This window comes from Phyllobates terribilis, unplaced genomic scaffold, assembly GCF_046119375.1.
Source record: "Phyllobates terribilis strain yellow unplaced genomic scaffold, ASM4611937v1 Scaffold_11__3_contigs__length_659146591, whole genome shotgun sequence".
NCBI lineage: Eukaryota > Metazoa > Chordata > Amphibia > Anura > Dendrobatidae > Phyllobates > Phyllobates terribilis.
Genome location: NW_027362771.1, coordinates 195,078,857 through 195,090,916, shown reverse-complemented (window position 1 = coordinate 195,090,916; position 12,060 = coordinate 195,078,857). Strand labels below are relative to the sequence as shown.

General features: G+C 35.2%; 1 protein-coding gene across 5 annotated transcripts in view; it reads left to right on the top strand.

The window, feature by feature from the left end:
* The window catches only part of MDFIC (MyoD family inhibitor domain containing), a 132,554-nt gene extending 122,128 nt beyond the window's left edge, over window positions 1–10,426 (top strand). For 4 of the 5 annotated variants that reach the window (XM_073651925.1, XM_073651926.1, XM_073651928.1 and 1 more), the window contains one exon: window positions 1,987–2,121. Coding sequence is in view for 1 of the 5 variants with exons in the window: in XM_073651927.1 (XP_073508028.1) it covers window positions 1,987–2,234 (248 nt within the window). In the remaining 4 variants the exon portion in view is untranslated. Of the gene's footprint in view, window positions 1–1,986 lie in introns of all 5 variants that reach the window. The other variant, XM_073651927.1, reaches the window with a different exon arrangement.
* Window positions 10,427–12,060: the final 1,634 nt, after the last annotated feature.

The following is a 12,060-nucleotide window of genomic DNA, read 5'->3' as shown; positions in this document are numbered from 1 at the left end:
CCATGCAAAATTGTCTACTGTTTAGAATTAAATACCTAAGCAAATTAGTTAAAGGGATTGTGCGGTACTTTAGATTACCCACCCATGTACCCCCTCCCCCAGGTCCCTAAGAATTTTTGTAAATACCTTCTGCTGTTGACAATGCCTGTGAGCGGCGCTATCAGTGGCCGCTCACATGCATCACGTGACCCCCCGGCTCTGACATCCGCTGATGTCACAATAAGTGCTGGCAGCAGCCAGGGGTCACGATCTTCCTGGTTCCAGGTGGATGCCAGGCAGTGGGCGGGGTTACACACGCATCACACCCGGCATTCACTGTGGGCTCTGCCTCTCCCCATTCATTGGGAAAGCGCGCGGTGGATGCCGTGTGTGATGCGGGGGTAACCCCGCCCACAACCCAGCAGCCACCGCGGGGACCCCAGCGCTGAGTCACGCGTCACTTGTCGTGACGTCGGTGCTGGGGTCACGTGATGCCTGTGAGCGGCCACCGATGGTGCCGCTCACAGGCATTATCAACAGCAGAAGGTATTTACAAAAAGTCTTAGGGACCTGGGGAGGATACATGGGGGTGTAATCTAAAGTACCGCACAACCCCTTTAAGGAAAACATTGGACCTGTCCTGAACCTTAGGATGCACATGCACTTGTGTTAAGCATACAGTAGATGTTACCTTCTGTTTCATTCTCTTTTTTTAGGTTATGTTAGAGAGCTCCTCTTTTTAGGTTATTGTCCACTATGGAGAACAGATTTTTGGCATACTTATCAGCCGTGTTCACTTGAGCAATCGTGGAGAAGGGTTCCATACTTTCCAGTTCTTTCGGCAACTTGTCAAGCAGTAGCTCTTCATTAGCTCTTTACATATGCTTTAATAAGGATGACTCCACAAGAGTTGTCTTTAAGCTATTTTATGACATAGAAAGATTTGTATATAATCACAATCTGACAGCAAGAGCAAGCATAATGTCATCTTAATTAGTATTCAAACAATACCCGAGAATATGTGCCATGGCAGATATTATTTGTTCCTGAAATTATCCTCAAATCATCATCAATATGATAACCATTGTAATTAAACAAATCTTTTTTCCAAGATAAAGGGATTAACCGGATAGGAAAAAAATGGGAAAAGGATTAGGCCACGTGCACACGTTGAATATTTGGTGATTTTTTTTATTTTTACATCAGTATTTGTAAGTCAAAATACTGAAGTGGTGACTTGTTTCTTTTATACTTTTCCTCTGATTGTTCCTCTCCTGGTTTTGGCTTACAAATACTGATGTAAAATACTGAATGTGTGAACGTGGCCTTTGAATGTTTTAAGAATAAGAGATGCCTCATTTTCCTCCACTGTCCCAATTCGATGCTTACCCGGTCACCTTTGCGGTTTACTTCCTAGTCTGAAAACACAGGAAATTGCTGAATAGGCCCGAGCTACCAATCATTGACTGAGTTGGGTCATAGTATAAGTTTACACTATATAAAAAAAAAAGTTGTCAGAAAACATAATGCTTTACATTAAATCTTTTGTCAATTATTTGTTCAAACTTCTCGTTCAGACATTGCTGATTTTTCTCCTAAAAAACAAAGAAACAAAAACTGGATGTGGTTCGTGGGCTTTTGCCTATGACTGGATACTGCAAAGTTATTCTACTAATGTTTTTTTGCTGGTGTGTTATGTGTTTTGCTTTGCTATGCTATAAATTTCTTAACAAAATGACTAAATTTCATATTAAAACTGTATAAAACAAATTAGAACTAATAAATGTGTGCCTATTAAGAATTTTCCTTAAATATTTTTGTATATGTTTGTATTGTTTTTCTTCTAAACAGTAACTCATTTTTATCTTGTACATACATTTTATTTTCTAGTGTTTGCTGCAATAGTTTATCCTAATAATTAATTTTATATATTTTTTTCTCTTATTTTTTACATTTGTTCATTGACTTTTCATCTTCATCTGCCTGGACGACCCACTTCATACGAAGATTGCTGTGTTCACTGTATCTTAGCTTGCTTATTTTGTGAGTTTGTCACACTCTGTAACATAGTATTAGGGACAGCTTCTTGTGGCATCTGTACTTCTGAAGCCTGTTGTTGCTGTTGTGGAGAAGAAATGGGAGATGACTGCAACTGCCCTTGCGATATGGATTGTGGAATCATGGACGCCTGTTGTGAATCTTCAGATTGCTTGGAAATTTGCATGGAATGCTGTGGAATTTGCTTTCCTTCATGAAGCTAATTATGACTTTTATCTTCAAAAACTGGAGTTTATATTTTAAACTGAAAATGACTTATAGGTTTATCGAACTCCTCCTTTTTGCACTGCTATTTTATTTTTATGCAATTTTACTGGATATTAAATTTGGAAAACTATAAACAGGTGAGAAAGTATTATTATGCTGCCATTTCTATTACAGAGGTATTCCAGTCATAGCAAGTGTTCATTTGATTATGCTATTGCTTGCTGATTGTGGAGGTCCAAATAAGGCCATGTTCCCATGTAGCATAAATGCTTCAGGTTTTATCTGTGTTTTTTCTTTTTTCCTTCAGAAAATCTGTGTTTAACTGTCCATGCAAACCAGACACGATTTCACGAAAAAACTCATACCTTCTGTGCATCTCAAAACGCTCTTGAGTTATACATTTTTTGGTGCGTTTTATCCCTATAGGCTTCTATGGAGCACCTGGGAAAAAAAAAATATTTTGAAGACAAAAAAAAATCAGTTGAGTTTTTAAGTGCAGAATCAAAGTTCCTTTTGTTCCTAAAAATGCTGCTTCCAATCTGCACCTAAAACATCACAAATAAAGAGGAAAATACAGTAAAAATGCAGTTATCATAAAAAATAGTTTGTGGTACGGACAACTTCAGAAAAAAAGCTTGTGTGTTCATGTTCAAGTAAATGCCAGTACCTACACAGATACGGTTGTGGCACAAAATATCAAAAGGAATAACACTTCATTTATGTACTGCTTGCTGGCGGTCTTAAGAATTGAACCTCTTTCTATCAGTTTGGTAATATCAGTAACTGATAGATGAGGTCCAATCTATGGGTTAAAGAACAAATGCAATGTTGTACGTTTTTATTACCAATCCAATTTGATATTCTAGCAGTAGATTATTTGCTTCAACCAGCAAACGATTATTTGTGTAGTCCCATATAAGCGTTATAAAATGTTGTTTTTAGACCAACCTCAAAACTGAACCTTGCCTTTTAATGCAATTTTAGGGTATGTATAAGCAGTGCACACTGATCTGCCCAGTTCCTTTTTAGGAGCCTTAAGGTTTGATGTCAATTCAGTCCGTGATCTGAGAGGCTACTAATAGCACTGTGAAAGTGAGAATGTGGCTACATTGGTGACTTAATAGTCATAAGTATATGAAATGCAAGCATAAACAAAGATTTCCCCTCTTGAATTTTCCCACAAAGTATATAATTTTTAATTAGGACAACATTTCGTAAGCACATTTAGTTAGAATTACTTAAAGAAGTTGTCCAGGCGCAGGACAAAAGTCTGCAGTCACTCTGTGCCAAGTCGTGACCATGTGCAGGGCAATTTGCATACTTGCAGACAGGGGCCAACAAGACTACACCACCTTCTCTCAATAGAAGAGAATTAAGAGAAGCCAAACATGTCTAGTCAGCACATGACTGTATGTATGCAAATTACATATATGCAGTCACATGACCACCTAATCGCACCATGAATTCCATAAAATTGTCACAAAGTGCACATTGCACGCTGCCGCGATTTGGCAGTCTGCAGTCACATAGACTAGCTGCAGACTTTTGTCATAAGCCTGGACAACCCTTTAAAGCGAGTCTGTTTTGATCCTGCCAGATAGGAGGAGCTCTAAGAGTTGTTTAAACTTACTTCTATTATACTGTTTAGGGGAATTCTCTGAAAATCCTATAAAATGGCATACCTGATCTAATTCACACTGCAGTCTGTCCTAGTCATTTGTCATTCCGGGCTGTAGACTGAAGACTTACAGCTTCCAAGACTGGGGTCTCAACTGACAAGAGCTGTATCACACATACCACAGTCGGCAGTCAGGAGTATGGCTGTCATATGTGAAGTTATCTTCAGCTTCATCCTCCTCAATATTTGTTTTCCAGTTGGTCGCAGTCAATCTCCATTCAGTGCTATAAAGCTGTGAAACTGCTGGAGGAAAAAGATGAAGCTATAGATCTTCTTGCCGAGCGCAATGTAGGCTAAAACATTATTTCTTCACATGTCACAGCCGTGCTTCTGGCCAACTGAGGTATGTGTGATTCAGCTCTTGTCCATTGAGGCACACATCTCAAACTGCAAGTCTTCTGTGTGCACTTCCGATCCTGACAAGTGACTAGGACAGATTGCAATATGAATTATATCAGGGACCCCATTTTATCTAATTGTTGAAGGATTCCTTTTAAGCAGCAGCATGAATGAGTGAGTAACTTTATTCTGATGTGTGATATTCCTACAAGTGCATATTGTTTGTTTCAAAACACTGAAATGCTCTCCACTTTCTTTTATAAGCAGTCTATAACTCCTTCCCTTTGCTCTTGAGTAACAACTAAAGTGGGATCCAGGTTGTACCTCACAGTCCTCATTCAAGAGCAAAGGGGATGAGTTGTGGAGAGCTTATTGCAGACAGCACTTCTTCTTTAAGGATTGCAGAAAGCAAGTATGGGAACATCACAGACCAGAATAAATCTACACTTTCTCATCATGTTGCAGCAAAAAATCCTACATATAAATATATTTAAACATCTCTACAAGTTTCTTGTTTCTCACTGCTGGCAGTTTTGAGTCACATTGTGCTGACAGACTTTGATTAAAAAATGGCAAGCCCCTTATAAATCAAACTATCTCACAAAATATATGTCATATTGATGCTGTCATTCATGATGTGATCATACACCGCGTTTTGCAATCAATTTGAAAAATTTAGATTTTAGAAAAAAAAAATCAAATCAAGCATTCTTTTAGCCCAGTTGAGGCCAGGTGGACCATGCTTTTATATTTCCATAAAATACAGAGACCACAGGAACGGAAGCCAAACACAGTGCAAAGGAACTCCGTTTGATTCATTATAACGAATGACACTGTCAGGTGAACTGTCTGAATTACATTTTTTGAATCACATTTTTGGATCATATTTAGATTAGTGGTAGTTGAAAGTTTTGAACCATTCAGAATTTTCAATATTTTTCCATCAATTTGACCAAAAACGACATCAGATTTTCACCCAAGTCCTAAAAATTGATAGAGAACCAAATCAACCAAATGAATAAAAAATATTAGACTTATTGAATTATTTTTCTCATTTAATATCACAAGTCTGTTAGTGGCCAAAAGTGTGTGAACCTTTGCTTTCAGTATCTGGTGTGACCCCTCTACACCACCCCCTACTATGTAGCAATAACTGCATCTAAACATTTTAGCCCATTCCTTTTTACAAAACAGCTGAAATTCTTATGTTTGTGGATCATTAACATTATGTGAGAGAGGACTTTAGTTACTTAGAGGTAACCTTGAGTTCTTTTGTGATTTTGTGTACTATTCTACATCTTGCTCTCGGAGTGATCTTTGTTGGTCAAACACTCCTTTGGGTGGTAATAATGGTTGTGAATTTCCTCCATTTGTACATAATCTGTCTGACTGTGCATTGGATGAGTCCAAGCTTTTCTAGGCTGATTAGCATCAACAACTCTTCTGAGGTTGTCAGAAATCTTCTTTGTTCATGCATTGATACACGCCACAAACAGGCTTTGATGGATCTCTGCTAAAAAAATAGGTCACACATTCTCACCTGATTGACATCTCATTAATTGAAAACACCAGACTTTAATTTCACCTTCAAATTCTGTACTAATTCTAAAAGTTCACATACTTTTTGCTACGCAGTCATGTAATATCATATAATTTTCCTTATTTGAAGTGTCTAATATGTTTTTGATTTGTATGATTTGTCTCGGTCTATTTTTAGGACGTGTTTGAAAATTTGATGTAGTTTTAGGTCACATTTATGAAGAAATACAGTTGTGCTGGAAAGTTTGTAAACCCTTCAGAATTTTCTATATCATGGTTTTCTGAAATTCATTGTTAATTTGTATTATGCATATTGTACTTGGATACAGTCCTCGAGTGACAATTTTGTATAAGTGCTGTAGGAACAAAAATGTTTGGGATTTGATATGTTTTGCACATCTGAAAAGGCATATTTAAACTACTTTCTACCAGCCATCGCTGTGTTTTTGTGACATTAACAAACATGACAAATCCCGTCCAATGGTTGATAACAACTGGCCACTATATTGGATTTTTGGGTTCTGTAATTGAAAAGTTGTTTTTGCCGAATAACAGATCTGCATCCCATCAACAGAACCCAGATTACTTAATTACTAGCAGCAGAAATTGGCAATATGTCGCATTAATGTGGGTATATCGTTCAAAACTACATCCTTCACATTTCAACCATAAACAAGAAGTCATTCAGAAAATGGGTGTTTCATTTTACTAATGAATGGGAAGCCTAACTGGTTCTTAACCTGTCATTAATTATCTGAGTACTTGTAATGATGATATAACACTCAAAATGACTGTAAAATATATATTTAACTTTTTGTTGAAAGGTTTGTAATAGAGACAGCTTGGCCACTGGAAAAATACAATATTTAAAGGTACTGTGTCAGCACAGAATGACTGATCAAACAAAGTACAGGCACTTGATGCATCATGGCGGGGCCAATAGTTTAACTACACCTTCCCACCTACTTTTTTTCCTTTTTTCTCCATCCTCTCCCTCTACTTTGACAGCTATGGCTTCATTGAGCCAGAAAATGGTGGAGATATATAAAAAAGTTTGTAGATACAGCTTCTTCTCTTTTTTCTGCATTTATCATCCCCCTCTTCTTCTGAATCAGCTGCTCTGCTCCTCCCCACTGCCAAAGACTTGTGCAGTGACTCATGACTTGTGCAGAAAAAATTGACCTACTGTTTCTAGTTTAGCTAGTCAGTTTTTAATCACATGATGTCATAGACCGAATTGAAAACAGAAGAATTAATGGGTAGAAAGGCAAAATGAGCAATTGTAAGAATACAGTACTATATAATATAACCATTGCAATATATTAAGAGGATAACAATTTTGATGCAAGTGCTTTTTTAAATGTTTCGCCATGCCATAATGTATAAAACGCCTGTACTTGGTTTGAGAAGTCATTCTGTGCTGACAGTTTCCCTTTTAAGGGATATGGACTCCATGGGGGGAGGGACTTTTTTCTAACTTGAATTGTTAACTTGAATTGATGTATATTAGGCTATAGAAGGTAAACTGTTAAATCCAATTTCAAAAGTTTTTTTAGCCAATGTGTTTCATTGTTTAATGCTAGCTGCAGAATGAGTTAACCGAGGATGTGTCAGAGTTTTTCTGGCAGGAGAGTTTAGAACTTTTATCTGTGTCTTAAAAAAAAAAAAAAAAGCCCCAACGGCCAATGTGAAAATAGCAAGGTTTCTAAATATTTTTTTTATAAAGATTTTTATATGATGAAGAAAAAATTGCCCTTTTTTACTTTTTAAATACATTTAACACAAAAACCTTTAAATAATATGTAATTAAGTAAAAATAAATAAATTAACCAAAAAGGTGTCCATATCCTTTAATTTATTATTAGATGGAGATAATAAATGAAGTAAATAAATGCTGTCTAACAGAAAAAGTAACACCAGCAAAAATCATTACAAAAATTGTATTATTGTGGGCCTTTAAATATTTCTGAAATGATTTCACAACGCACAGTAAATTTTTACTTCATTATTTGTGATTTTTACCTGCTAGCTAAGAAACAAGAGACAGTCACTGCCAGGGTGGTTTCACGCTTATTTTTTTTTACTTGAAAAAGCTGCATTTTTTTGTGGCATTTACTCTTGGCCGTTTAAAAATAAAAAATAAACACTGCATCAAGTTAAGAAAATCTAAAATGAAATGCAATATAATTTTTTGGGACATTCAGATACAGTATGGCCTGGGTGTAGCGTTTTTCTCAATCATTTTCCCATAGGCTTCTTTGGAGAACTTTAAACAGTGCCTTAAGAAAAATATCAAATATATGAGTAAAAAAAATGTCACAGAAATTTTTTTTATAAATCCTATAAGAAAGATTGGCCACACTTTATGGGGAATAAAAATATAATGGTTATTAAATAATACTAAAAACATATCATATTAAAAGAGGTTCTAGAAAAGTCAAGATAATAAGCAAATTAGTAAACTGAGAATATAGGACTGATGGTGTGTACGTAAAAAGAGGATCCAGATCACATGAGTAGCCATCCCAAGAATACAAACAAAAAACATAAATATCATAAAACTGAAGTGCAAGTGCATTTATATATTTGGATCTGATCATGAATAAAATATCCATAAAGTCCAAGTGCATAAATAAATATATTCAAATATGATCATTTACAAAGAAGTACATTGAAAAAATCATAATTGTATAGGAGAAAAGCATAATTCATGACCCTTCAAATGAACATATAGTACAATTATAAAGTCAAATGGATGTAAGTAATGATATATAACTCATACAAGTCTCAAGGCACTCACGCCCCTATGCACGTTTTGCACATAGCTTCCTCAAGGAGGTCCTGGTCTATGATCTTTTCTATTTACTTAGTTGTACATGATCATGTTTGAATATATTTACTTAGATATATATTTCACTTGGACTTTATGGATATTTTATTCATGAACAAGTCCAAATATATGAGTTGACTTCATATTCATATTTATGGTTTTTGTTTGTATTCATGGGATGGCTACTCATGTGATCTGGATCCCTATACAGTCCTATATTCTCAGTCTGTCATTTGCTTATTGTGTTGACTTTTCTGGAACTTCTTTTGATATGATGACATATATTTTAGTATGATTTAATAAATACTCTATTTTTATTCTCCATAAAGTATGTCCAATCTTTCTTGCAGAATTTGATTTAGTTTATAGCCCACTGTTATCATTTTGTGAATCAGTAACAAGAAAAAAATCTTTGTAAAAAAATAAAATAATTGTTTTTTTTGTTTTTAAACTGTAGCTTACCTGGCAGCAGTAGTTTTGAAATCCCACCGAAAAGCATGTCATAGTATGAATTGGCTTGCACCTGAGCTTACAGACAGGTTACAATGTTGGTAGGAACCACATAGGTTAGAATTTGAGGGTGATATGGGTGCCTCCATTCCAGGGCAAAATCTATATTTTTAGCTTTCCCTCATATGCCTTGAAAAATGATCGGAACAGTATTTTTCCAAATTAAGGATAGAAATTGTTTGTTCTATTGAGGGATGTTTTTTGGTGCATTTCTAGATCTCCATTTACTTTCTTGTAAATAACTTGAAAGGAACATAAGGTACTGTGCTTTTTGGAAATGTGTTCATAATTACTATTTATATCATGTTTAGAATTTAAACAATTCGATCTGCTTCTTAGGAGATACGGTAACTACAAGCACATCGGTAAGATTATCTCTGTTCCATTGCCTCTGAAGATCCTCGTTTTTTTTTTCTCTACATGATTGCCTATTAATTACATGCAGTGTTAGATGAGAAGAATTCTCTATGAAAGTAGAGAGACTTCAAAGAGCTATATATTTTACTACTTACTATGGGTTTCTTATTATCTACTTCCCTATCATAACAAAGGTCTTCCTTTGATATTAGCAGAAAAAAATATATAGATAGGGGGTTCACAATTCTTTGTCTGTGCCAAAACGATCTTGAAAGATTGCACAAGGTGTTTTTTATAGTGAGGTTAAAAAAAATCTAATATTGATATTTTATAGAGTGTATATCAGCCTTAACGGCTTCCTGGTTTAGGGATATTCTGTAATGCAGATGTCAATATATATTTGTTACTGTCTTTTGTTTTCCCATATTAAACATATAAAAGCTGATTCTTATTACTGTAAATATCCAAATATTAGTCACATGTTCTGTAATAAAGCGGTTACAGTTAATCTGAAATGGTAATTAACATGGGATTTATTTCTAAATAGCTTGTATTATGCTAGTATTCTGCACTAGAATTTATTATCAAGTGTGTTATAAATATCTCTGCAGCAGAGAAAACATATACTAAATACTTTGTTCATATTTAATTTGTGCTTTCCTTTCTGGATAAAGTGTATTAAGTAATACACGCAGAACTAACATCCTAGTGAGCAGAACAAAATTTAACAATGTGAAAATGTAACTCTTTAACATAGATCCAGATCTGACGGACTATCTACATTTAATGTTTTTATTATTGTTTGTTTTTTTGTTTAAAATACTTTAATATCACAACAGATATTCTATACTAAAACGATACATTGAGTTGTTTCCGTTAACTGGATTTATGTTATTTTAAAAATAAAGAATTTTATTTTAAATATTGGATTATGTTGTTGTGCTTTTTTTTTTTTTTGCTTTGATTGGGCGACTTTGCGGTGGCCATGTAAATAGAATTGACATTATGCCGCTCCTTTTTTTTTATTTTTTTTTATTTTACATTAGCGAGTGAATGCTGTCTGTGTACACAGTCAAGATGACTCACTGCAACGATATTAATGGAAAAATACTGTTAGAAACAAGTTGCAAAATAATTTTGTAGAATTTGAAAATAAAATCAGCTGTTTAAGCAATTATTGGGTTTTCCACATTTTTGCAAAATTTGCCCATAACAACCATTAATTTGAAAATTGAGAAATCCCTAGTCTTCCACTGCCGAGTCCACAGTACTCTTGGCTATTTTTTTTCTTTTTATTGGTTATCTAGCTGCTGTGATGTGCAATATGCCTCACATGATATCTGCAGCCAATCACTGGCTGGGATATGTACAGCACAAGGTATCTCCTTTTTAGTAAGCACTAGTAATACTAGAAATGTATTACGTCTTGATGCAGCAGCTGAATAATCCAGATTCTTCTTCTAGACATCAATCATCCAAGTAAAAAAAAAATTAAGAATTAAAAAGTCTGTTGAAAATCCAACACGTAACAAACCATGTATTGTCCTCTGCAAAGGACGAGTGTCTGGGTTATGCCATATATCTGGACCAGAAATATTTATTTACACTAAGCCATAGAAAAAAAAAAAGTATGAATAAAAACCTATAATTTGTCTGTATACAGTAGCATGTAAAAGATTGGGCACCCCTGGTCAAAATTACTGTTATTGTGAACAGTTAAGCAAGTTGAAGATTAAATGGTCTCTAAAAGGGCTAAAGTTAAAGATGACGACACATTTCCTTTGTATTTTAGGCAAAAAATATATTTTCATCCTTTTACATTTTAAAAATTACAAAAAGGAAAATGGGCCAATGCTAAAGTTTTGGCACTCTGCATGGTTAGTACCTAGTAGCATCCCCTTTTGCATGTATCACAGCTTGTAAATGCTTTTTGTAGCAAGCCAAAGGTCTTTCAATTCTTGTTTGAGGGATTTTCATCCATTCTTCCTTGAAAAATTCTTCCAGTTCTGTGACATTCCTGGGTAATTTTGCATGCACTATTTTGAGGTCTAGCCACAGATTTTCAATAAGGTTCAGATCAGAGGACTGTGAGGGCCATTGTAAAACTTTCAGCTTGCGCCATTTGAGGTAGTCTATCGTGGATTTTGACGTGTGTTTAGCATCATTATCCATTTGTAGAAACCTTCCTCTTGTCAACTTCAGCTTTTTTACAGATGGTGTTATATTTGCATCCACAATTTTTTGAAATGTCATTTAATCCATTCTTCCCTGAAATGTTCCCCATGCCATTGGCTGCAACACAGGCCCAAAGCATGTTTGATCCGGCCACATGCTTAATGGTTGGCGAGATGCTCTTTTCCTGAAATTCTGTGCCTTTTTTTCTCCACACATACCTTAGAACTCTTTGGCCACAATGATCAATTTAAGCCTCATCGGTCCACAGGACTTGGTTGCAAAATGCATCAGGCTTGTTTTGATTGTTTTGCATACTTCTGAAGCAGAATTTTATGGTGAAGATGCAGGACAGATTTTCTTCTGATGACTTCCATGGAGGCCATATTTG